The sequence below is a fragment of the Vespula pensylvanica genome, chromosome 21 (assembly GCF_014466175.1).
Source record: "Vespula pensylvanica isolate Volc-1 chromosome 21, ASM1446617v1, whole genome shotgun sequence".
NCBI classification, from domain to species: Eukaryota; Metazoa; Arthropoda; class Insecta; order Hymenoptera; family Vespidae; genus Vespula; species Vespula pensylvanica.
This window is the reverse complement of record NC_057705.1, coordinates 792925-820918: the sequence shown is the minus strand read 5'-3', so window position 1 is coordinate 820918 and position 27994 is coordinate 792925. Positions and strand designations below refer to the sequence as shown.

The following is a 27994-nucleotide window of genomic DNA, read 5'->3' as shown; positions in this document are numbered from 1 at the left end:
CTCGGCAAAGGGGAAGAGGTGAGAAGAGGTAAACCGCGAAGTAAAGAAGGTAGAAGGATCAAAAGTAGTCGTGAGAAATTTTCACTCGAGCATGGTCGGACTTAGAGGTGTTCATTCCTTGAAAAGGTTTCTTCCTTTGTGTATGTGAGAGTGAAGTGCGTGTATATAGAGAAACAATTGTTTCAATTAAAAATAGGTAAGTAATTAGAATCTGTAAGATCGCGTTAACGATATTTTTCGTTTCGGCGGCCATCCGTGTTTCGTTCGTTTCCTTTCGTTTCCTTTCGTATCGTTTCGTTTCGTTTCGTTTCGTTTCGTTTCGTTTCGTTCGTTCGTTCGTTCGTTCGTTCGTTCGTTCGTTCGCTTGCAGTACACCTATCGTCATCGGCTCGCGACACCTAGAGTTCCTTGTAAGTTTAACAGCAATACTGTATATACCGTCCTATACATTCACATCGTTTCCGTGAAAGAACACGCCTAAATAAAAGCAATCGCTGTGTCAAGGTTTCCTTCTAAAAGGATATCACTCTAACGCCATAACGGAATTCAGTGCAATCCTGGATTTCTTCATCCTTAACGGAATTCCAATTGATATTCCAATTGGTATTCTTCTTCAGAGGCACACCTGTTGCTCTCTAGTGTTCATTTAAGACTACTTTTGAAAATAATTTCTAGTGAAAATCTATACCGAACGATTTCCTTACTTTTACACCTTTTTTTTTACGCCTACATTTTTTTTTCTTCTTCTTCTTTTTTTTTGTTGTTATGTATTTACGTCTATCGATAGTGTAGTTAAATCGTGCATTGTGGAAATTGCTGTGTATTCCTTTTTTTTTTTTTACATCTATCTTTTTTTTCTATTTGAAAATGAAGGACCAAATAGACTGACCAGATTGCAAACGTATGCATAGGTGGAATTCTATTAACGATTAGAGGAGATTAGTTTTCTTCCTGTTCCCAGGTACATGTATTATTTCGTATATTAAAAGTATTAGGTAAATGGAAAGATAAATTATTCGAATTTATTTATATATATATGTAGATATGTCTATCAGTATTATAATTATACATCCGGATATAGAATATTCTCTATGCTTTAACATCGTACGTGACTTTCAAGTTTATGTATTGTATATATACATACAATATACAAACGTACACATGTGTTGAAAAGATATACACGAGATATATATATATATATATCTTTTTTTTTTTCATGTACTAGCGTAGTTATTCTTTTTTTCTTGAATTCGTAACACCTTACAAATTGAAATATGCTGCGTTTCAGAAAACAATTCGCATTGTTATCTCGATATCATTATCACTGCAGGTGACTCACTAGTTCGTAACACGATCGATCGATCGTTTCTTGAAAAAAATCTATCACCATTATTTTTCTTATATATCTTATCGATTTAATCCGGTTAACTACTTTTAATGAAATATAAAAATTCATTTTTTATTTCATTTTCCTCCTACTCTTTTAACGTTTACTTTACGATGATATTTAACTCGACGATTATATTACATTTATATCTAGCACGAGATCGGTTTTTGCTTCGTGACAATCTTCATTCTTTCTCTCTCTTTCTATCGTACAAACACACTCATAAAATTGTGATACTTTTACACTCAATACTCAAGTGTAAAAATTCTTATCTATTTAGAGATACGATCGACGGTGTCTCTGTGTTAATTATAACGAACGATTTTACTGATTTCTATTGTATCGTAGTGACGAGAGGAGGTTAAGGTTAAAAAAAATCAGTTTGTTTATTAAAACAATAGTTGAATGTTACGCAACTATTATTTTATATAATATTCTGTATATTTTTTTCTTCTTTTCTTTTTCTAATAATCATTTCGAGTGATATTTCTAATCGTTGATATTACTAAGAACACCTGTAATACACGCCCACTAAGTAGACCTACGCGTGTCATTGCGATCACCATGACATAGATCGAAGATACTCAATGATGAAAACATTTTACAATAGAAAACTCATCGAGAAGATTCTTTCAAAAGTTTAAAACGATTCTTTCTTATATCGACAAATGATATACTCGGTCTCGACAAAAATTGTTCGATGATAATTTTAATTCTTTGCACTATGATGTCATCATTGAATACGATATAACCTCAAAAAGTAGATCCATTAACGAATTGTTTTCAAAGTACATGTGTGTGCATATATATTTACATATGATATCAAAAGTAAAAAAATAATCAAATTAATAGTTAATCCAACAAAAACTAGAACAATAATGCAAATGATTCTTTCAACATATTTCTTTTTTATTACACTACATATATAAACAAGTAAAGAAATAAAAGAAGCAAGACTGATTATAGCAATAATTAATATAAAAAATATACATTGTTACTATAAACCATTCATCAAAACGGCGGATTTTAAATATCTAATTTTAGAATGATTCTAAATCTATGAATTACTATAAAGATATCAAGTAAAAAAATTGATTGACGAAACTTAGTAATAATAATAACATTGATATAAAATACTAATACGTAAGGATAAAAATATATCAATAATATAACCATAATCATCTCTTTTCATTGCTTCTGGCTCATTTCTCTGGAAAGTGTCGCGTCAAACCCGTATGATGCATTATACGCTATACGTATCTCTCATATTCTGCTATATACATTATACTCTTGTAACTTGTTATACGGGCATACAGTCGATTCTTTTTATTTTCGCTCCTTTCTTTTCTTTTTTTTTCTTCTTCTTTCTTTTACCTCCTTCTCTAAGAAGCATAGTGCAAATCTCTTGGCATGATGACACACGACGTGACACTGGATGACCTTAGGCAATTTCCTACGCCGTTAAATAACGCATCTTCTCGATTTTATGCGCGCGCACTCGTTCTCTCGTAAGTACTGTACGTTCTCTCTCTCTCTCTCTCTCTCTCTCTCTCTCTCTCTCTGTTTTTTTCTCAAAACGAACAATACAAACCTTCATTATTTATTGTTGCTTCGTGTCTAACCCCCTGCAACGATCATTTTTCATTCCTCGCAAAGTTTTTCTAAAACGATCATGAATTATCTTTGAATCCACGTTAATAGAAAGAAAGGAATTAACATAAATTTTTTTTTTTTTGAGGTTAGATGATAGTGACTATATCTAATATTTAATTTAATAAAGATACATCGGATCGTTATAGTTAATAATCACGTGGAAGCTTTATTAATGGAAAATGAAAAGAAGTGACAATAAAAATTTTTGGAAAACTTTTTTTTTAAGGTTAGAGGACGATTATAATTATAGTTGAGATATATTTTGAACGAGAGGTATCGATCATTAAAGTTATTAATCGCGTGGAAGCATTCGGAGTGCATTCGTTCGGTCCATTCACTGGAAAACTTGTTCAACACAGCAACACGAATTGGAAGGTATGCGAGAGGCACATTGCTAACTTTCTTTCCACTTCTTTTTTTTTTCTTCCTTCGCTATGTACAAGTATGTGAGCTCGCGCACGTATGTGTGTGTATATTGTATCCACGCATATGCGTCCAACCACGAGGAACACGCTAACTTCTACTTACTTAAACTTCTGTTGTTTACTTTCGATCAGATCTTTTTTAAGATCTAAACTTTCTTATTTCATTTTTGTTACGTATGTATCTTGTTCGAATCGGGTTTTCTAAACGCCGCCATCTGCATTCGAGTTTTGTTACTATAGTATATTTTATATAATCGATTTATCGAATGATCGATTAAAATTTGGAGATTATCAAATTGTTGTTGAAAAAGATTCAATTTGTATAATCGATTAATCGAATAATCGTTAAAATTTAGAAAGCTATGTAATGTTTAAAAAAAAAAAAAAACAATTTATATGCAGTAATTAAGTATCAAAAATAATGAATAGCCAGTAGTTTGTCATTTACTTTACGTTTACTACAAAATGATTACTAAAACTTATAATTAGATAACTAAATGATTGATTAAAAAAAAAGAAATAATTTAATTTGTATAAAATACAATTGTCATGCGGCTAAGTGTACCAACATAATAGATATCTCCGGTAGTTTCTTCGAGCGACCAAGTTACGAGTAAGGAGTAACGGTTGTAGAATAAATGAAAAACACGAAACTTCCGCATAAATTCCTGCACGTCTACGGGCAGTTCAGTCAATGCCCTTATGTTGCACGTCTTGCATCTGTTTAATTAAATGGTTGCTCGAGCATAAAAAAAGTAATACTCTTTAATCTGTCGCGATTTAAACATTATGGTTTTTTTTCAGTGAAATGAAAACGTACAATAACCTATGCATTTCTATAATTTTTGTTACGTAATTGCCCATATAAATATTTACTTATAGGTTAGAATCATATGTGTGATTCGATATCGATTTTATATCTACGTCGAGTATGACTCGACACTTTCTAAGGTAACTTTCTATAATAATGTTTTATTCAAAAATGTCATATTTTCGTTGAAAAAAAAAAAAAAATATGTGAAATCATATATATATGTATACTTCTTTTTTTATATTAAAAAAAAAAAAAAAAAAAAACTTCAAACAAGAGAATTCTCAAGATTAAAAATTCTCAAATGTAAAAAAATAAAAGAATGCGGAAGTTAAGAACGTTACCATTAGAAGATAACGTTATCGATCTATACTAATGTCCTTGAACAAACGCTCGAGCAATATTCGATTTCATTTTAACAAATTCTCGAAAATTTGATTTACTTGGATTTCCTGTTCGTTGTCGGCTGCACGCAATGGTAAAAAGTTTTTATTGAATTTTTCTCTCTTGAACGAATAGAACGTCGAATGCGGTGTTTATGTCAAGTACGTTCAAGGCCGTGCTTATACCACGTTCTCTGCGACACGCATTCCGTTAGTAAATTTTTCTCTTTGAGGTGTGCCTGCATATAGAAATGATTACTTGGCTCCTTCTATCGATGATTCGTGTTGTTGTTTTATCTTTCTCTTTCTCCCTCTCTCTCTCGCTCCTTCTCTCTCTTTTCCTTTACTCGAACAATAATACCTTTTTGTTTCCTGTAGATCACTCAACAAATAATAATTGGCATAATGGTTACTTATTTCTTCTTGTTTTATTTTTCTTTTTTTTTTTTTTTATGACAGCGCCAATGAATCCTTTCGAAAAAATCTCGTCTATGCTGGCATTAAAGTCTCTGAAATAATCATGTTGAAATCTTACTCATTGCGTTAGTCGTATACGAGCCGTTCACAGGCAACGAACTTTATTATTAAAATTATTAAAAATCTTTTTGCGTCGACTCACTCGATCGATGGTTAACTTTTTACATTCAAAAATAACACTATCAAATGAAAAAAAAAAAAAATGATTAGACAAATGGAAAACACTTCGTATATGAAAAATGTATAATTATTACAAAGAATGATTGTTTGGAAACCGTATATTGAAGTAAAAAAAAAATGTATATTGGATGTGATTACGTTGAAACATTAGATAGTTGAAATCCCTGAAGGAATCTCTATCAATTCTCGTTAAAAACATGCTTCTCTGATCTTTTATAGTTTGATACACAGATCGTCCCACTCGTCGTCCTATCGTCTTGGCTTATCCCTTTTTTCTCTTTTCTCACTTAAAGTCATTGGGAAGATTTATGAAAATTATCTTTCAAAAATATAAAAGGAGAATGATGGAGAGAGAGAGAGAGGAGAAACAGCTTCGATCTTAGTGTCACGTCATGTTTTTTTTATGTATTATTTTTTTTATTTTTTTCCTCTTCAATGGAAAAAAAAAAATTAAGAAAGCTATGGGTAATGGTCGAAGTGATATCCGTACAAAAAGGACACTCGATATACTTGACTTTTTAATAATGTCTTCCAACATTCTAAAGTTTCCCACGGCACCTTATCTCTCTCTCTCTCTCTCTCTCTCTCTCTCTAGTAAATTGCAACATTACTTACTGCTGCGAACCACGCAGCAGTGAAAGCATTCGCTTATGTTAGAGAGAAGAACTTGCCCTATGACGGTCATTGTCTTAATACGCAATATTTATATACATACATACATATATATATATATATACATATATATATATATACATAGACACACACATGGTAGACACACACGGCTCGTGATGTACTTCTTTCTACGATATACAAGAACTTTTACCTTCTGATCTAGATGTAGATACGTGTGCGATGTACTTACATACACCTATGTATTTCTGGTATATGTAAGTGCGTACTTTTTAGTATATAATATACGTATTAATTCGTGATATGTGATCGGTGTTGTACGTGTCATCAAATTATTTACTTTTATATCGATAGGACAAGAAGAAAGATATTATCAAAGCACTTCGCGTTACAATCGAGATAGATAAGAGAGAATCTCACAATCTCTAAGTTTACTTTTCACTTTCGAATTCTTTGAACGACATTGGCAAAGCAAGCTATTCAGTCGTAAAGTATAATGGATTTGGCTATTGTCCTTAAATAGAATTTTAAATGGACCATAAATTGTATTGTACTGAACGATTAATGTACGCTCTAGATAAGTTTGCAGTTCATCACGAATGAATCATAAATTGTGAAATGTTTTAAATGATTAGAGTACGCTCTAAAAGAAGTTCTTCATCTTGAATGAAAGCATAAATTGAAACGTTCTAAATGATTAGTAGTACTCTTTAAATAATTTTGAAAGTTTAAATCGACGGTAGACACTCACACGCCCATGAAAGAAATTCGAAACATGCCTAACGAACGAATTAGGCTCATTGGAATTTCACTTTGGTTACATGCTGACTTTCATGCGATACCAAGTATGGGTCCCATGACCCGATGCTAGCGGGATACAGCTAACAGACATACCGTTCAACTATAGACCGTCATCGAGATATTGAATACTTATTTCGACATTCGAAAAAAAGAAATTGAATTAAAAATGATCTTTATCGTATATCATTTCTATCATCGTTATTTTCTATTTTACGATTTGATGTTTCAGGCAAGGTTGATCGTGTTTGAACTTCCAATATGCCATACTATAACACCAGCCATAGTCCAGCAGTTTATAACAAAGGTATTATTAATGTAGCAGTTAGTAAATTATATGGTATTTAACAATATATATATTATATCATCCATCAAGAATTAATATTGATGAATATTAAATATCGATATTAAAATATAGTAGTAACAATAATAATAATAATAATATAAATTATTTATGAAATATTGGAATTTGTCCTCTTCCAAAGATGGTGGCTCGAGCGGACCATCGAGTACTTCCGGTGGCCGTGGAAGTAGTACCGAACCACCTACATACATGATGGAACATTTAGCGACATTTACAGTGACGAAAGAAATAGGCATTGTTTATCCGGCTGATGGTATGCGTCGTCTTTTGCAATTAGAAAAAAGCAATGGTATATGGAGTCAAAAGATGCAGCTTCGTTTGGAAAGAAACTGGGTTCTTATCATGGACAACGAAACTGGGGTACATTGATTCTATCGAAATCTACATAGATAAATTTTTAATAAATATATTTAACGATTGTATTTGTTTGGAAAAGGCCGTGATGGAACGATTTCCAGCTTCTTTGATCCAAGAACCAACTGCATTTACCTCGAGAGACCCAATGGAGATGTACAACAACATTTTGGTATTTTCCGTCGCCGACGACAGTGGTTCTCAAAGAGCAGAAATGCATATCTTTCAGTGTCAAAGCGTATCTGCTCAAGATTTGGTCGAGGATTTGAAAATGCTTCAAATGGGGAAACTCGTACCAGGTGGTTCGCCTAGAGGTCCAAGAGGTCAAATTCCGCCACCACCTGCGTTACCACCACCTGAACCTCCATTGAACGGTGTGAATGTACGCGAACAGGTGTCTGCGTTTAATGCGGCCAATGGTGAATATATTAGGCGATATTCTATTTGCACAAGATAATAAGAATTTCGTGTTGATTAGATTGTAATTATTTTTAACCTATAGCCGATGGCCAGAACGATATATCACGCGAAGAAAACAACGACGAAGTGTCCTCAACGTCGTCAGAAAAATACGAACGTGACGTGACGATATTGAATCATTGCTTTGACGACATTGAAAAATTTATTGCACGTTTGCAATATGCTGCAGCTGCGTCGAGAGAATTGGAACGTCGACGGCGTAACAGAAAGTCGAAAAAGAGAAACCTAGGAGATGGCATGTTAACGATGAGAGCAAAGCCACCACCAGAGATGGAGTTCATTGATATCTTTCAAAAATTCAAACTTTCCTTCAATCTTTTAGCCAAATTGAAAGCACACATTCACGATCCCAATGCACCGGAGCTGGTACATTTCCTTTTCACGCCACTTGCTTTGATCGTTGATGCATCTCACGATACGAATTATGATCCGAATTTACCAAGCAAGGTCGTCTCACCTTTATTGACAAGAGAAGCGGTCAATTTGCTAATCAATTGTGTTACCAGCAAAGAAACTGAACTCTGGCATTCTCTCGGTGATACGTGGCTCATTCCTCGTGATCAATGGAAAGGACACGTACCACCTTACCATCCGATCTTTACGGATGGTTGGTCACCGGAATATCCCATACCGGAAGACCGAGATCACGATCATCTTGCTTCTCTTTTGAATGCTGATAAACAAAAGAGGGATGAACTTCCTGAACAACAGAACGATCCTTACTACAATCATCGAGACGTCGACGAGTCACATTATAGTAGCGATTATCTCGAATACGATAGCAGAGAGGACCGAGCTGGTACCGAATACTTTGATAGAAATTACGGACCAACCTCGGAACTTTATGCCAGAGAAGAAAGAGTCGAACAAACCAGAGCTCACAGTGACATATCAGTTGATTCCATTGAAAGAGCACCTAGAGGTGCTGCCATCGAAAGAGCTCAAGAAGTTTGGTTGGATGAGCTCGTAGCTAGAAATGCTAAGATCGTTCACGTTACTTATCCTAGAACAGCTAACAACGATAAAGAATTGACGGTTGTCAGGGGTGAATATCTGGAAATACTCGATGACAGTAGGAAGTGGTGGAAAGCGAGAAATTCTAGGGGTCAAGTTGCTCACGTGCCACACACTATCGTTACGCCTCACAATCCATCTCAGCCTGCTGAAAATGATGTATTTAATAATCCATTATATACAAGTCGATACCCTAGACAAGGACATGGCTATAGTTATGAAGTGAGAAATCAGTCTTTAATTTTCCATCGATTCAATTAACTTTGTTTATATTAAATCAATTAATATCAATTCATATCCAATAGGATTCTGAAATTGAAAGAACCAGTACTAGTCCGGGGCCAGAAGCAGCTCATCGAACTCATGCGATTCCACCACCAGCACCCGCGGATTGGGTGAGAAAAGAACGTCTTGGGAAAAAAGGTGAATTTCGTTATTTTTAATAACGTCGTTCTGTCGTCTTGAACAAATTGTCCTCGGTACGCTTTGCTTTCGATTACGTGGACATTTTTGTGTCTCGCATTAAAATTTCATTGTCTCTTTCTCTCTCTCTCTCTCTCTCTCTCTCTCTCTGTCTCTTTCTTTATCTCAATATTTGTTTAAACAATAAGAAGATTATCTAATTACAGATTATCACTGTAAAGTTTACTGCGAGTAGTTATTATTATTATTTTTTTTTTTTTATAATGACCTTTAAAATTGAATATTACAGTATGCATCTTTTACATAATACTTGATATATTATTTTATTTAATGTTTCTGTATATATAATAATAATAATATAATAATAATAATAATAATAATATGTGTAAGCGCGAATAACGTCTAGACTGAACAATTAAAATCGTTATCGCTACGACCACAGGGTGATTTGGCTTTTATTAATAGCCCTGGATAATGTGACTTTTTTCTTTTTTTTTTTTAAAATCTTATTATCTATATCTCGCAGATAACCGTCGATTTTTTATTTTTACGTTTATACATTCATTAATTACAGAAAGATTTGTTAACTTTAACTGGATCATTTCTTATGTGTATTCTACTACCTGAGATATTTCTTAGCAATCTTTTATGACATATAATAAAAGTATGAACCTAAGTTTGATAACACATATATATACATACATACAGACATATATATATATATATACATACATATATATATATATATATTTATGTATATATATATATATATAAAGAAAAGAGAAATACCATCCTGTATATAATATTAAGATTGATTATCTTTTATTTATACTAAATAATGAATTTCATTATAGAAGACTTTTAAAGTTCTTCTTTAACCAGTTTAATAAATTAGTTTGCATATATCACCAAAATATTAGATGGTGTATTTGAATGATGCTCTCAAAATTAATCCAACTTAATTTAATCAATTCTAACAATTAATTTATCTTTAAGTATATGGAATGTTTTTTTATAAGTTAGTATATTAGTAGTAGATATTATTATTTAACAATTAATAGAAAAACGCGTTATTTCCATTGACTACATATTGTCATATCTTTTTTTTTTTTTTTTTTTTTATTTTCTTTTTTAATACCTCTATAAGATACTTTATGTACGAAATACGTACAAAGAATCTCGACTAACCAAATTTACTTTAGCAAGATAAAATAATTTGCACATAGACTTTTAGAGAAAATATTCTAATACAACTCAAGTCTGTAGGATATTTAACGACTGGCTCTCTTTTATATCTATATTGTGACCATATTAATTAAGCGAGTCATTCTGGATGCATATTTCAAGAATAAAAAAGTTGCTGCAATTTATAAAAGCGTTAGACTAAATAAATAAATGAAATAATCATTTTATGAACATATCAGAAAGGTACGATATTTTTAGTTTGACTTGAAAACATTTTGTCATTTTTATGACGAGTAGCGGAACTTTAATTTGTGCTTTAACGTGTTGTCGCATGTATCTGTATGTCTTCGTGTAAAGGAGCTAGTATAAATTATGCATCGACTTGCAGAGGAAGTAAAAAATAATTGGGTGGAATTAATAATTTAGTAGTTATCAATAAAATTTATCTTTCCGTCCAGTAAATTATATTACTATATATCTTAAAGTTTTTATGAACACGTTTCTTGATATTACAAGTTAATGAATTTGTCTTTACAATTAATTTGTTTATTCGTTTCGTAACGATTGTCAAAACATATTTCAATAAATGTTGTGTTCAAGGTTTGGGAATGCGATCCGTCCAGTATTTCATTGCACTGTAATTAATGTACATCATCTTATGAACAAATATATATGATTACAATATTTATTCGCCTAAATGTTATTGTATTGTCCAACCCTGTTGAAAGTATAGAATGTTCTGTGGGATAAAATTTGATATAAAGATAAAACAGATCGTTTGTTTGTGTAAGTGCTTTTATCAATAGTGAACAAAAATTTCATGTTTGTAAAATGTGAATGCATAATTGTATTGCATATTTAAGAATCTGCAGAATAAATACAAATCAGATTCTACTGCTTGCTTTCATATTCCATGAATATGTAAAAAAAAAAAAAAAAAAAAAGAACCACAATCGGTTGAATACCAAAAATTGAAGATAATCAATTAATTTAGAGAATTTGACTACATCTAATGAAGTTTCAAGTACAAACGACAACGTATCCGGTAATACATTGGGAAAAACTCCAAGATTGGAAAAAAAGAATGGCCCAATAGTTATAATCCAACCAATACAAATGACAACTTTAAAAAATAAATTGAAAAACAAATCCAATGCACCAAACCCACCAACACCATCAGCACCACCAGCATCACAAACACCATCAGCACGATCATCATTGTCAGTACCACCAGCACTACCACCACCACCACCTCCACCACCTCCTCCAGTTCTACAGACTCAAAAATCAACTACATCGACGACTTCCAACAAATCAGAATCGTATAAAAATAATAAATCTTTCGCTGGTAAGTTTCGAAAATCAAGATACTACAATAATCATACATTACAATTATTTTCGATAATTAATTTTAAGGTACGTGTAATCAAGACCAAGTTCAGGAGGAACTTAAACACGTATTAAACATGTTTAGAAAAAAGAAACATAGCCCAAATATTCTAGAAATGCAAGCAACAGTTTTACATCAATATTCTACTCCTCGTGAAGTTCAATCTTGGTTGACGGCGAAAGGATTTTCAGATAAGTAAGTATAAAAAATTATTATATATAAAAAATAACACTAAAATGCTAAGTCATCATTAATTTAACAGAGTTTGCAAACAATTGAAAGATATGACTGGTGCTGAAATATTTAATCTAACGAAACGACAATTGGAGCAATATTTTGGCCCTAACGAAGGTGAAAAGCTGGGAGAACAGCTCATCTTATCACGAAACGAATGCGGGGTAAGTTTAACATCAATAGTTAAACTTTACAAATATTTTTTGTTTTTTGATTCTAACACTTAAAATTTTTTATTAGTACGAAACGACAAGGGTATCAGAATTAAAACAGATTTTAGAGAAGGTTCGGCAAAAGGCAGAATAAATAAAACATAAAAGACACAATTATAGTAAGCGTATATACATATATATAAATATGTATATACACAATAATTGAACGCTTAAAAGTAGTTGTAATTTTTAATAAAATTATGAAGCGCAATAAGCTATCAATATTACTTATATAGCTATATATGCAACATATAAATCGATTAATATGCTCTAGTACTTCATAATTTTATTAAAGGAAAATACTTAAAATAAGAAATTTTCATTGATACACTTATTTTCTCTTTCATATGTAAACTGTACAAAAATTAGCTTGCACTCATTCTCTACTCAAAAGTAATATTCACTTTTTAATTTTAGATATATGTATATATTTATGACAGACTAATTGTAACTTAAAGAATTAACGATATTAAAGTCTCATAATTTTAAATAAATACATTAGCAGTATTAGCCAAAGAAATGAATTTCTACAAAAAAAAATAATATAACATATGTCATATATATACGAAGACAAGTTTTAAATCGACTATCATTTTCATGAACACTTTGTTTAAAATTGAATGCTTTGTTATTAATATCGCGTTATGTTTATTTTGAAGCTATCATTATACATTAATTATTAACAGACATAAATAGTTATCCGCCTGTGTATATATCATTTCTTATATATAATCTTAGAATTATATATCCGATATATTACACATAATTTTTCTGAATACTCCTCCAGTCGGAATCACATGACGTGAACACATCAATAAGTATAATAATAATAATAATAATAATATTGTATAGAATTTTCAATTCTTAGCAAAGCTCCTTTCACAAACACATCACCCAGTTATTATTATTATTAGCTACGTTTATTATATATCGCTTCTATACGAAGCATATTTAGTGGCGTTTAATAAAAAAAAAGCATTAAAGATTGCAGCGCATTTTACGTACGTCAATTGTGCGTCAATTTACAATCTAAATTAACAATATAATAATAATAATAATATTGTAATAAATCGATTGAGAAGGAACATAATTGTTTCTTCGTTCGAATAATTTGTTAAAAAATACAATCGAATACTTAAAAACAATTTTAATATAAATGCAATTGATCATCTTATTTTGTTGTACTCCTTTTAAATTATGATATGAACAAAATAAATATTTAATGCATTTTATAATGTATGCCATGATTCATATAAAAGGCCTATAAAGTGTCCTTCGAATAGTTCATTTTTGGAAAAAACTAGATGCTAAAATTCATTCGCCCTAAATCCCAATGTTATGAATATCTAAAAGTTTGTAAAAATGTTGTATAAAATTTGTCTAGAAAACTGGTAATCAATCTAAAAAATCGACACAAGTCTCTATTTACGATTCTACTAACAATGAAGGATGATTATAATAACAGCTTCTCAGTGATACAGTGCTATGAATTGGTCATTCGTGAATGTCTCACACGTTTTTCATTAGAAGTAACATTGGTTTATACATATATATATATATGTATATATATATAAACGATTATTATATAATGTTTATTATTATCAGATCAGTTGCTATTACCAATAATAGTAATAATTTTTATTATTATTACGAATCGGAACTATCATTTTTGATAGAAAATGAATAATAATTTTTTTTAGAACAAATGTATATTCCAATTACAAAGTGATTCAATTCATTCTAATTTATTATAGAAGAGTATACAAAAAAAAAAAAAAAAAAAAATGAAAAAAGAAATTGACAAATTGGAATGTGATATTATCAACTTTAAAATTCATATAATAAAATAACAGGAAAATGATACATGTAACATGAAAAACTATATTTAAAAGATCATTATTTTGCTAATGTTCTTTTTTCTTTTCTTTAGTTATATTGTTTCTCTTTAAATACGCGCGCGCGCGTGTGTGTGTATGTATACATATATATGTAATAATTGCACATATTTGTAAATTGCTCGTTTTATGAAAGGAGATTTTAAATATTTAACCATTTGATGTAAAACATTTGTGCGTAACGTATAGCTTTCATAGCTCATAATTATGAAATCTATATTAAAGAAGAAACGACAACAAATTTTATCGATTTGAGTTATTCGTACATCAGCTGCCACTATTTGTTGGATAAGCTTTAATAGAAGAATTTATATATATATATACTTTTCTTTTTATATTGTGTATATAAATCATAAAAGTTCCAAGATTAACATCTTACAAATAAAAACTATATATATATTAATCGGGAAATATATACTGAAATTGGTGTTACAATCTTAACAAATTCCAGGCTTCACTTTGAAATAACTTTGTTAATAACCGAGAAACCTTTGATAAAGTTTAAACAAATCACATACTACACCTTGTTATTAATAATATAAATGTAAACTATATATATAACTGATTTTTTCTTTTTTATATTTACATAATATTTTTTAAGGCTGCAATAAATTGTACTTATGCTCAAATATATTATCATTACCTGTAATAAGACATAACATTACAACTATAACATAAATTTCGAATATAAAACAAACAATCATATTATTAAATCTCTTTATAAACCAATTAATCTTCAGATACTTGTGAATGTTGTATGTGAGACATTTACAACTCCAACATTATTGATTTTGCAGACACATACATACATACAAATAATAATGCAAGTACATACGTTTTATCGCGCAACAAAAGAAAATGTCTCTTTTTTTTTTTTGTATATTTCTGTAATTATATGAAGGGTTAAGATCGTAATATGCTAAACAATCACCTTCTTTCGTCACATTTTTAAAGGAGTAAAAAGTTTAACGTCAATAGAAAAAACATATTTTGTTTGTCGAGGATGATATCTATGCAACAAAAATTTTGGTATATCATCAAATATACGAATATATATATATATTACGTAGTTGTCATGGGTAAAAGTAAAATGTCAGTAGAGATCCTAAGAGGTATAAATTAGTTTGTCAGAAAAAAGAAAGAAGAAACAAACAAAATTACGACAGACAAATCATTTTTGATTGTTCCGTATCTTGTTTCCTATCCTGAGGACAATGCAACTGTATATAAAAATGACTAAGCGCGTTAGATTACATCTACACGTTAGATATAAAATTATGTATTATAGCAATACGGAAGAGAGAAAAAAGAGGCTTTAAATGTTCTGTAATCTATTTAATAAATAATAATAGATAGAGCTCAAAAATTGACCTTGGAAGTTGAAAAGATTTAAATCGTCGTTTTTTTCTTTACGTTCATTGGATCAATAGTCTATCTATTTGAATCATTTTGAAGATAGGTCACTTTGCTCGCGCGAATTATAGATCATGTTTCTACATATCTTTGCAACATTAAAAGAATCCAAGGCCAAAATGTGAGAAGCGACGACAAAACGACGACGGAGCGATAATGGAATGACAATGGAACTTGACAATGAAGCGATTATAAAAGCGAGATAATGAAGCGAGAAGTGGAAAGATATATATATGTGTATATATATATATATATGAATGAATACAAGTAGTATACAACCTACTGGGTAGTGGCCTCCAAATCCTCCTTCGATGGAACAGACCTTAATCGATGAGAACACCAATGAAATCAACTAAACTTAGCTTAATATTTGGTGATTAGCAAAACCTATAAAAGCAGACTGAACGTTGTAATGATAATGTAGTATATGAGAAAAGAAAAATATGTGAGGAGAAGGAAAAAAGGACAATTCGACTGTCGCTTTGATCATTTCTATCCGCCAAGCAATTCTGTGTGTATGCTTTCTTTTACAAAATTACCAAAAACCTCCCGCACTACGTCCACCAGGTGGATTGTTAACACGAATGCAAGCTCTTCGTGCCTCCTCGACGTCCTCTATAATAATAAAAATATATTTCACATTTAACTATTATATCCGGTTATCTATAAAAAATTATACAACAAACAATATCCTCCTTTCAATTATAAATCTTAGAACTAATATAAGAAATTTATATACCACTGATAGAGAATGTAGAATCCTGTAAATTTCTTTGTCCTTCCAATCGAGGACCTTTCGATGATGGCGTCATAATCGCAGAGTCAGGTAAAGTGGGTATACAATCAACCGGTGCCAATTTCGGTTTAGGACTTTCATGAGTACCGTTTGTTTGATTATTATGCAAAGCAGCTGCAGCTGCTGCCTTTGCTGCTTCCCTAGCCTTAGCGATAGCAGCATCCTCCTCGGCATACTTCTTTGCTTCTGCTTCCGTTCGTGGTACACCTCTAGGTCTCTGAAAGATATCAATGTATACATATATACGTATATACATCGATTTCCTGCTTTCTATCTTATTTACAAACAATATATATACCTTCTCACGTTCTTCTATCATGTCGTATACATAATTGCAGAACGTTGGTGTCTCTACGAACTTTCCAAAACCATGAACGGCTTTTAATTCACACTCGTCCACACATACACGACCGTTTACGATAACGTATTCAGGTACACCATGAACTTCCATACCCTATTTTAGGAACAAATATAAAAAAAAAATAATAATAATAATAATCAAATAATAAATGTAAACGTTGATTACATCAGTATAAAATGATCACCTCAAAAATATTAAAATCAACAGCTTGGACATGGGTCTGAGCAGAAATCGTACGTTTCCTGTTAGGATCCCAAACAACGATGTCGGCGTCAGAGCCTACAGCGATCACTCCTTTTCTAGGATAAATATTAAATATTTTCGCTGCGTTTGTACTGGTAACTGCAACAAATCTCGTAGGATCCATGATTCCTGCATGTACTCCTTTTTCCCATACTACGGACATTCTGTCCTCGACTCCGTTAACTCCGTTTGGTATTTTAGAGAAATCATCTTTACCCAAAGCTTTTTGTTCAGCATTGAAGGTACAATTATCACTGCCAGTTAATTGAAGGCCATCCCTAATCAAAATCATAAGAATTAACTCAAAGATTCAAGTAACGATATTACATGGAAATATTCGAACATAATAATTGTATATTTATCGGTTACCTTGACATCACACTCGGCTAAAAGTTTGAATTAAAACGAAGAAAGAAGGACTCAACAATGTATTCGTCAATTGAAAAAATTAGTTGTCTATAAATAATTAACGAGTTAATCGTGCATATAAAACTATCACACGATAAAATAGTAAAAAACTTGTGCAGTAAACGCTTAATTAAGAATATAATGTGATGTGTGCAACTTCCCACGCTGCATCAATGAAAATAAAGATCAGTTGGTCAGACTGATGTGTCATAGTCTTTTAGTGACTCTATGTCTTGACGTAGACAAATACACATGTATGTAACACATTAGTGTCACTTAGAAATTCATGTGCAGAAAATGTAGAAAGAAAAATAAACTACTTCGAGGAAATCTAATCTCTTTTTTTACTTACTGAGCCAAATGTTCGATTAGATATGCAGGTGTAGTCGAATCTGGCCTTAGAGGTGGACTAGTTACAAAACGTCTTGCTTTTTCGATATCTTTCCCGTATTGTTCGGTACCATCGACACCCACATAACTTGCTAAAGTTTCTCCAAAAACGATGACACCTTCGGTTCTTTTCGCGGACACAACATCGGCAGCTGACTTGCTTGATACCGTTGAGATATACAGTGGACTATTCACCTAAACGCGATATTGATATATCTCTCATTGAAATTATTATTACATTTTTCTGACTAATCTTTTCCCCACCAAATAGTAGTAATAATAGTAATAACAATAATAACAATAATAACAACAATAATAATAATAATAATAATAATAATCAAGCGATAACAATGCATTTACCTACACATCAAAGTTTGATAACGAGTACATTGATGCATACATATGTAAATCCATTACTTTCTATTTTTTTGACAAGATATAATAATATATAATAGTGCCGATTATATAACTATTATCATTCCAATAATATCAACGAAATGGAACACAAGTAAATATAAAATTAGCTATTGGCCAAGAAATAGCAGCAAGCATGCTCCACGAATTTCGAAGGTAAAGTTCGAAGTAAGGAAATTTCTAAATATAAATTTTGGCTCCGCACGCAAGAGGAGCTTTATGAGATTTGAAACGTCAGTAGGGAAGTCTAGATAACGGCGATTAGCCTATTTTACTGAAATTTAACTTCCGTCGGATATTAAAAGTTAATTTTGTGTGTGTGGAAAGAGGTAACTATCAGTTGTACTAAGTAACAGATAACACGCAACGGATTGATACAACGAAAAGTATTACAAAAAAAAAAAGAGGTCGAGGTAATTGTTCTACATAAAGGTTGTCTTCGGAAGCCGTTCATCGGATGTCAAGGTCACCGTAAAATAAATATTACAGTGGCTTCACGACTCACCTTGCCAAATAATTTAAAAGTATAAGGGGTGTATTCGGGTCTGGCCTAAGAGGTGGACTTAAAACGTGTCCTGCGGCGTGCCTCCAACATTTATGCGTGTAGTTGGTACCATCAGTACCAACAGCAGCTGCCAAGGTCTCGCCAAAGACGCAAACATCGCGTTTACGAGCAGCTTCGACGGCTTCTGCGCCGCTACGACTCATCACATGCACTACGTACAGCGGACAATTTACCTAAGCATGCAAAAAGTTACTCTTGCTGGCTCGCATCTCTAATCTTTAACATATTAATGCATATCTACACATATATATATTAAAAAAGTTCTTATATATATATAAAATTGTTTTTTTTTACATATCTAATATATATAGATTTCTAATATTTAAATATTTCTGTTTCTTTTCCTTCCATTGCTTTTATATAAAAATATTTGTATATAATATTGTGTGTGTGTGTGTGTGTGTGTATTTATCTCTTATTTATTTGTTTTTACACATAACGCAAATACGACGTGTCAAAAATAAAATTTACAAATATAAATGATATTTTTCATTAATCTCTAGAGTAGCAAAAAACGCATAAAAATTATTTTTATTTACTTTTGATTACATCAACGTATAAGGCATACATATAAACCTAAGTGCAAGACTCTTCGGAAATGTGATACGTGCAACAGAGATAGATAAGAATACACAAAAAGCAATGAAAAGAAAAAACAACAATGAAAAAAAGGAAAAAGAAAGAAAGATAAATAAAGAAAAGTTCTTTTACGAGAATAAACTAACGCAATTAAATAGACGAGCTAATGGCACGAGGAAGTACCATTACGAGGCTTGGTTTAGAACTTTAGCATACCTGACTTGCTATCGTACAAGCTCTGGTCACTGCTTCCGCTTCAACTTCTTCAGGTCGTGACATTTCATGACCTTCTGGTCCAGTCACTCCAGCAGCTAATAATTTCTTAGTATTCTACAATAATTTATAAAAAATATTTCTTCTTTTAGCTTTTTTTTTTTTATTCCAACAAATGATTATAATTATTATAAAGAAGTATTTTAATTTATCTACCTCAGCAATAATATCACCATTTTCAGCATGAACCATAGCCAATGCTCCTAATTCTTTACAAGCTTTGAACGTTTCGATTAAATCAATATCTCTTAACATGAAAGAATAAGTCATGAACATTTTAAAACTGTTTACTCCGTGTTCTTTCGTCAGCAACGTCATTTCTTCTTTTATCTGAAAAGAGAAGAACACAGAGAAAAAAATAAATCGCAAAAATTATGATTAATTGTTGCGGATAATTCTTAGTTCTTTTTAGATCATTCTAGAATCCATAAAGAACGTAGACAAATAAAGGATTAAATAAAAAGTTTAGAGATCTGGTGATCTAGAAAATCATTCTAGATCATTCTGAGATCTATAAAAGTGAAGACAAATAGGATCAAATAAGGAATAGTAATTAATTCCATTCATCCGATCGCTGCTTATGCGATTTCCTCATCCTACGTTTTAGTATTCAGTTAGCGATCGAAGTTACGGTTACAAGTCGGGACTACTACATAGAGAATACTAGACTTGCAATCACCGGATTGGGAGATTAAAGTTCTTGCGTTGTCCTTATCTGTAAATCATTCGAGTCGATGCACTTTTACTATTTTTAGAAAATTTAAATATATAAAAGATAAAAATATTTTAAACCTATATTATATATATTATATTATATTGTATGATATATATATAATAAATTTATATATATTATGTAATAAGAGAAAAGAGGTCGACCGACAAAGATAGGAAAAAAGAAACTTTCTTTTCTAGAAAAGGATTCGTCTTATGGCAATTATCTCATTCTGAATGACTAACCGGGAGAAGCATGAGCCGTATCGGACTTGACATAATGACCTCGCGAATCGTATAACAGGCCTATCTTCTTAACACATTGAAACAACTCGTGTGAGATAAGAAAAAAACGAATAGTTCATTGCAATGAGTAAAAAGTGACCGTGAAAACAGACAATTTATTATCTTTGATAGTATTGTATTCCAAGTGATTTTTCTTTTTTTTTTTTTTTTTTTTTTTTTTTTATTGAATCGCATGCACAATATTGTAACGTCGTTGTATTAAAAATAAATATAAAAAGAAAAATGTTTAATAATATTTTTTTAATACATTCTTACATTACAAAAATAAACATTAGTAAGTACTTACTTTTGGACTCCAGGATGTAATAGCCACGTGAAGAGCATAATCGCAGCAAACTTTTTCATCCGCAATCTGTCTGTACCTCTCATAAACTTCAAGAATGGTTTCATCCTTTTGAGGAAAGGCAAAATCGATAATCATCGTCGTACCACCAGCGACAGCCGCTTTTGTGCCTTGATAAAAATCATCGACTGTTTTGGCACCCATTAATTCTAATTCAAAATGAGTATGCGGGTCTATACCACCTGGCATCACGTATTTTCCACGTGCATCGATGGTTCTTGTACCACCCGGTATAATGAGATTGCGGCCCATTTGCCTGTGAAAAAAAAAAAACAAAATATTTCTATTCCAAAATATTTTTTTTTTTTTTTTTAGAAATACTTTAATAATAAATGTTATTATCTCAAAGGATTAAAAGAGAGTATGTTCTATCTGTCTATGAGATGCAACAACTACTATATATTTTATAGTTTAATTATAATATTTGTTATCATATATCTAATTTATTAAATTAGATCATGTTTTATTTGTCTATGAGAAACAAAAAAAAAATAAACTATTTCTGTTCTAAAATATTCTATAAAACTGTGCTCTCTTCTTTTCTTTTATTTCTATTTGTTCTATAAATAAATCACCCGTTTAAAAATAGACATAGTTATTATCTAATTTATGATCCTTCCAGGATTAAAACAACGATGAAAGTTATCCGCTTATCTAATATCGCAATTTCTAGACCATGAGACTATTCCATGAGAGAAGTCACGTTCTCATATCTGACAAATCGCATTGGTTAATACGGCCAACGCATTATATGCGTCTGCCCGCACTCCATTTATACTTTGATAATAAAGAAACTAGCTTATCGTATCGTGGAAATGTTTCACGCGAATATTACATCAAAAGAAATGTGACAAACAGACTTTTTTGTGAAACGAATTTTATCTTTTATAACATTATTAAAAATCACATACTTCTACATGTGCGTGTTTTCTATACACAAAAAAAAAATATATAATTATAAAATTTTTTATTTTACATAGACAAAAAAAGGTAAATTATAATTAATTAACAGGTATCATTAATTTCTCAACTAATAATACCATTCATTTGTGTCTTGATATAAACTTGGCACGTGATTGAATCTAATCGATAGATTAATTATTGTATTAATTTCTCACCTAATAATGCCATCTTCGATGTAAACGTCACTATCGATTATACCATCCTCGTTAACAACTTTTCCATTCTTGATCAATAACCGATTCTGCGCGCTCTGAAAAAAAAAAACATATTAACAAATCAAGAATAAAATGATTAAAAAAAAAAAGAAAAAAAAATTAAAAAAAAATCCAAATTCGAGAGTATACCCTCGCGATATATTTAGTACACATACACATACATATATAGAAAAGATTATGGTTGCGCCCCCGTCCTTGATATTCGTTTGCAGGCTGTTTCGAGCACGTCCGGTTGCGTCGATTAGTATGCGCGCATTACTATAGATATAATGTATTATGGCAGGGTATATCAATCGATGTGTGTGTCTATGTGTACATATATGTATGGTTCTATAGGAATAGAATGGTGAACGTGCGCGCGCAACACGCACTTCCGGCCAATACCGAATTATAAGGGCGTACACGCGTGGTACGAGCACAGCGTTCGATAAGCGTTCAACAAACTTGTTTTTACCTACTCTTATCTCATCTAGTATCTTAGAAAAAATGATTCTACCTTTCTAGATATTTCCAATTGATAAATAGATTGATAATGTAATATTGATTGTTTGGAATTGACAGATAAATATACTATTTTTTTCTAATAAGTGGACAGATTTTATCTGAAATTTTATCAATTAAATAGAATATAATGAAAAATGAATTTATCTAAAAAAAAAAAAACTGGGGGATTAATGGTCCATATTGATATATCCAACCCCCTGAAAAACATTGTTATAAAAAAAAAAAAATTAATCTTTTATCTTAAGGATATTGATTTTTTTCAATTGATAAATCGAACGATAATATAGAATGAGAATTATTTTTTATCGACATACAAATATAACAAATACAATTTTTTACATAATAAACAAATAAATTTTACTTGAAATTTGATTGGCTAATTTTAAAACGAATTGCCCCTCTCGTAAAAATAAAATTCTACTTAAAAAACTTACGGTTTTTTTAATACCCCCGATAATAATATACTCGAACCCCTAAGATTAATATTTACTTTCTAGGTAAGATTATATTTATGCACTATAAATAACTGTAATCGTAAGAAAAAGGTAATTCTACTTTCCCAAAGATTTAAAATTAAATACTATAATATTACAGAGAAGGGAGCAACGCTTGAATGGTATCGACGATTGTCTCTAACAATTTAAATATAAATAGAAAGAAAATGTGTACGCTTTTAAAATTTACGACTAATCGTAGAAAAGGGAAGTTAAATAGAAACAGTGAATGGTGCAAACCAAAAGTGAGGGGGATAAAAATAAAGAGCTCGGTCGCAAAAACACATATGCACACATAAAGAAAGAAGAAAACGTAAGCGACGTCGTTCCTTTGAATGAGCGCTTATTTTTTCGACGAGTACCACCATAGTAGGTTCAGTAAGGGAAAGATGAAAAGAGGGAGGAACAGGATAGGGCAAAGAGGATGATGGTTCAAAGAAGAAACAGAAGAGGGAAGGTGCTGAAAAAGGACAATCCAACTGTTTTCGTCCCCTGGTGAGAAGGAGGAGAGAGGGAGGAAGAGTGGCAAGGGTGGTGGTGGCTTTTAAAACTGCTAGCAGGTTAGAACCTTTTGTTTCCTCGTGTCCCTTTTTCGCTCTCAACTTCGTCCCTCTTTTATATCGTTCTCTTTCGTCACGACCTTTCCACTTTCGAAATCCTCAAAACTTTTCAAACGATTTCTAACGATATGGCAAAGGTACTCTTTCAACGCATAGATTTATTTTCGAATGAATTTTCGAAGAGAAACACGCACGTTTTTTGGTCAGACTTTCCTGTCATCCTCGAAAAGCTTTCGCTCATTAAACCACACATATGCGTTTCATGTGTCAGAGAAGATCGTTTCTTACGATATTTTCAGTCTAACGTCGGAGCTTAAAATACGTCCCACGTAGACAAACACACACTGAAGCAGCAGCCTTGGCGAACCCTTGGAGAAGAAAAAAAAGAAAGAAAAAAAAAAAAGGCTCTCGCGGGTTCGACTCATGCTTTGTCCTCTAAACGCATTGGTAAAACAGATTGAACATATTCGAAACGATTTGTCTCTTTTTGTCTCTTTTTCTCTGGATCCTGTACTAAATCTAATGCATTTGTTCGAATCAAACAAATAACCCTTTTTAAAATTCGATCGATGATTATATAGCCTTCGCATGTTCCCCTTCGGAACACGATAAGGTCTGTTATCGCAAGTAAATTGCTGCCATGATCGAATCGCGAATCTAGTTTCATCGTGTCGGATCGTGCCACATCGCGGAGATAAAAATACTTTTGTGAATTACGCATTTAGATCCACCTAACATTTACGAGCTCTGTAAACTGTTCTCGATCTATAAATCCTTTTTTTCTTTCCTTTTTTCTTCTTCTTTATAGTTTCGATTTAATAGATCTTATCTTACCAGTGCTTTATTAGACTTGTTTAAATTCATATTTTTCATTAGAATCAAACATATTAATCGTTCCTGACATTGTATACACCTACTACATACATGTATCTATATATGTATATACACATCGCATATCGCGTTCATTAAGGTCAAGAAAAGTAACTAACGGATCTCTTTTTTCTTTCTTTCTCTATCCCACCGAAGAACAGAAATTTTCCTTTAGAACTTGGATTTTCTCATTCCACGTTAGTCCGATCGAGAGAACTAGGCTCTACCATTAATGAGAGAATCTTACAAACTTGCTTAGTAGGAGCTAAGTGATTCGCGTGCATAAACATTTGTCCTGATTCTATCTTAGGGGAGGAAGAGGGCGAATCAGAAGTAAATATTACGTAACATTGCAATTTACATTATTGTGCAAAATGTATCCACAAAGTATCCATTCGTTACGCACACATGTATATACATATATATATATATATATATATATATATATATATATACACGTTCCTCGATCTTTACAAAAGAAAATATAAGTCAACAAGTGTTGTTTGCAAAGTAATAGTAACATAGACACACGTGTACCATATATTTGTTCGTTAAAAAATGCAAAAGCACACATTTCAATGGTGAGAATTCCTTGACATAATGAAGATACAATTTCAAAGAAGACTCTTTGTTACATTTTCCTCGTTCACGCGTGTAAATATGTAAACGGGTCGAGTAAGACAACCGTTCTGCTTTGGTCTAGTTTCGTTATGCTAAATGCAATAAAGTCCGGAAACAGCAGACATAGGTCACACCTGGCTTAACCGTTTTATGCGTTTGTGCATCTATTTATATTTTCGAAATAACGTTGAACCGAAATTCGATCGAACAGAAATTTCCTTTAACGAAAATATCGATGATATTGATTTGCTATGAGTGAGCTTAAATTAATAGAGAAAAATATATATACCATGTACAATATCACAAACATCGATAATACATAATAATAGAGCGCAGTATTCGAATGTTTAGTAAACAAAGTTTCTTTAGTATGAATGACTTTCAAAAACCTGTGATAATATATTACGTGTACTATATTTTCGTATTAATAGAGCGCAATATTCGAATGTATAAACAGTTTTTTTTAGTATGAATGACTTTTAAAAATATATAATAATATATTCCAAATGGCAATATTCGTAGTAATACAAACAACGATATTTTGTTTACTCTGCAAAAAAAAAGGATTTATTTACAATACTATGTTTGTACCAGCTACACAATATTTAAAGAAAGTTGAAATAGGATAATTAAGTTACATGAACGTAGACGTAACATCGTTTACTGGTACGCACCTCGTTTATATATATATATATATACACACATATAGATATATAATCCGAAGCCGACGCGTTTTTCCGACTTTAGGTCGAAGCAGTGTCGACGAACTATTGATTCGCGCACGGCAGAGCTAGCCGTTTTCTCGGTTAAAGAAGCACATCCCAGCAGTGCCGTATGATTTTCCAGGGCCATGGAAAATCCACCCACGCAATTACTTTTTTGCAATTTCATTTATTCTTTCGCCATATCGCATATGTAGAAACTATATATATATATACATGTATACATGGAAAATTAAATCAGATAGTTACGGTTGAAAATCAAGACGATTGCATACACATGTATACATTTACATATTTACTCGGTATATATATTCGTTGAAAGTTGAATTGTAAAAAAAGGGGAGGGTTTATTTTATTATTATTACAAGAAAAGAAAAAGAAAAACAAAAATGATATACGATCAAGGAACCTTGTACTTTTCAATATATATATATATATATATATATATATATATATATATATATATAAAAAGAAAGGAATAGGAAAAATGTATGGCGAATTATGATCTTCCGTTATATTATTATACGACCGTTCTACTCGTCTTCCCTCTTTCTCCTCCTCCCCCTCCTACTCCCCCATCCCTTCTTCTATTTTCTTTTACACTTATGGTGTCTGCTTCCTTCCACGAGATAGAGACTGGCGCGAGCACCAAGACACTCGGATCAATAAGCCACCAACCTTCCGATTGCCGTAGCGATGCGACAAAAATTAGGATATTTTTTGCTATTTTTTTTTCTTTTTTCATTTTTTAAAATACTAATATAGCGATGTTCTTCTTTATGAGAAATTTTATTACGATTCGACGATACGTTAATTTAAACGATATAAACTAAATATCGTAATATATACGTATATACTTCAGCTAAATTATATGTTAAATATATATGTATATTATACGAAAATTAAGTCGATAGAGTGGTAAGAAATTATGGGAGTGAACGTAACTGAAGTTTGTCACGTAATTAATTCTAACGTCGTTTTTTGAAATGCCATTATCAAAAAAGTATGGTGACGTTCGCATGGACATAGGAAGATGAGAAAATCCGATATATATATATGTATATATATAGGTACAATTTCTTACGTATTATATACGATTTACTAATTATATCCAATCGAATTTGAAATATCGTTTACCGGTACAGCAATAACGTAATATATGTATATGAAGAAACTAGAATAAATAATCGAAGCGAGGCGATTTCAAGGATAGATAGCGCCGCCTTCTCTCCCTTACTTCCATCAAAGAAAAGAAGAAAAAAAAAAAGAAGAAAGATGAAACGATTCTACGAAGTTGCCAAGTTCCCTCCTTTTTTTTTTCTCTCTCTTTTTTTACTAACCTGCAGGTGGATGGGCACCTTCTTCACCGGCGTGCTCATCTTCTCAGTTGTAATATTGGTATTTGAGAGAAACGTGTTCCTCTTCTTGTTTCGAACTACCGAGAGAAAGAAAGAGCGAGACAAAGAAGGATTAACGTTTACTTTGTTTTTATAAACGTACAAGAAAAAGATTTTCTATCACCACCGCGTCGATTGTAACGTTAAAGGTTAGAACGACACGCACGAATACTCTCGAGTCAGAAATACGACTGCGGAGCGATAGACGACGCACTTAACGTGCGCTCTTCAACTGTTTCCCCCACTATTTGCCTTCGTACCGTCACGTGACCCAACAATCTCTTCCTTCACTGGCGCGAATATTTGAATTATTATTTTACGTTTACCGTCGGATATAATCAATGATATTCCGCAGGATATATCAGCGACATCTGTTGATTTTATTTACTTCGTTATTAAACGTTCTCGATATTTTGTTACCTTCTGCAGTAAATAAATTGTATTATTAACAAATTAACTTTCATTTAAGTATCACAAAAATTACGGTTGTAATTGTTAATTAATTGATTAGTATTTTTAATAAACATTAAATATTGAATAATTATTGTTAT

General features: G+C 31.7%; 2 protein-coding genes and 1 long non-coding RNA gene across 6 annotated transcripts; 1 reads left to right on the top strand and 2 right to left on the bottom strand.

Moving 5' to 3' along the window:
• Positions 1-28: 28 nt before the first annotated feature.
• LOC122636360 (epidermal growth factor receptor kinase substrate 8-like) lies at positions 29-13557 on the top strand. 3 transcript variants are annotated; one of them, XM_043827500.1, is made up of 11 exons: positions 29-196; positions 3267-3415; positions 6977-7051; positions 7230-7468; positions 7545-7881; positions 7965-9178; positions 9262-9379; positions 11559-11912; positions 11981-12149; positions 12217-12352; positions 12429-13557. In XM_043827500.1, the coding sequence occupies exons 3-11, from the start codon at positions 7006-7008 to the stop codon at positions 12492-12494; spliced, it is 2679 nt and encodes an 892-aa protein (XP_043683435.1). In that variant the 5' UTR covers positions 29-196; positions 3267-3415; positions 6977-7005; the 3' UTR covers positions 12495-13557. The 3 variants fall into 3 exon arrangements, with proteins under 3 accessions (XP_043683435.1, XP_043683434.1, XP_043683436.1); XM_043827499.1 differs by lacking the exon at positions 3267-3415 and having other exon boundaries at positions 30-196; XM_043827501.1 differs by lacking the exons at positions 29-196; positions 3267-3415 and adding an exon at positions 356-410.
• On the bottom strand, positions 4533-5293 carry LOC122636363. The gene is made up of 2 exons (XR_006328923.1): positions 5021-5293; positions 4533-4898 (listed from the first exon to the last, which is right to left on the bottom strand). It is a non-coding gene; the product is annotated as an uncharacterized LOC122636363 (long non-coding RNA).
• On the bottom strand, positions 13029-27645 carry LOC122636361 (dihydropyrimidinase). Of its 2 annotated transcripts, none has more exons than XM_043827502.1 (11): positions 27387-27645; positions 22216-22310; positions 21041-21353; positions 19894-20067; positions 19681-19794; positions 18826-19058; positions 17050-17386; positions 16803-16958; positions 16448-16721; positions 16248-16323; positions 13029-16030 (listed from the first exon to the last, which is right to left on the bottom strand). In XM_043827502.1, the coding sequence occupies exons 1-11, from the start codon at positions 27423-27425 to the stop codon at positions 15988-15990; spliced, it is 1854 nt and encodes a 617-aa protein (XP_043683437.1). In that variant the 5' UTR covers positions 27426-27645; the 3' UTR covers positions 13029-15987. The 2 variants fall into 2 exon arrangements, with proteins under 2 accessions (XP_043683437.1, XP_043683438.1); XM_043827503.1 differs by lacking the exon at positions 18826-19058 and adding an exon at positions 17869-18101.
• Between the last annotated feature and the right edge of the window lie 349 nt (positions 27646-27994).

Bases quoted from the DNA above. Each gene is read 5' to 3' on its own strand.
- LOC122636360 (XM_043827500.1), top strand. From the start codon at position 7,006: ATGCCATACTATAACACCAGCCATAGTCCAGCAGTTTATAACAAAG. The intron at 7,052-7,229 runs GTATTATTAATG...CCTCTTCCAAAG, and splicing joins TCCAGCAGTTTATAACAAAG to ATGGTGGCTCGAGCGGACCA. The intron at 9,380-11,558 runs GTGAATTTCGTT...CAATTAATTTAG, and splicing joins AGAACGTCTTGGGAAAAAAG to AGAATTTGACTACATCTAAT.
- LOC122636361 (XM_043827502.1), bottom strand. From the start codon at position 27,425: ATGAGCACGCCGGTGAAGAAGGTGCCCATCCACCTGCAG. The intron at 21,354-22,215 runs GTGAGAAATTAA...TTTTTTTCACAG, and splicing joins ATCGAAGATGGCATTATTAG to GCAAATGGGCCGCAATCTCA. The intron at 16,722-16,802 runs GTATATATATTG...GATATCTTTCAG, and splicing joins TGATAGAAGAACGTGAGAAG to AGACCTAGAGGTGTACCACG.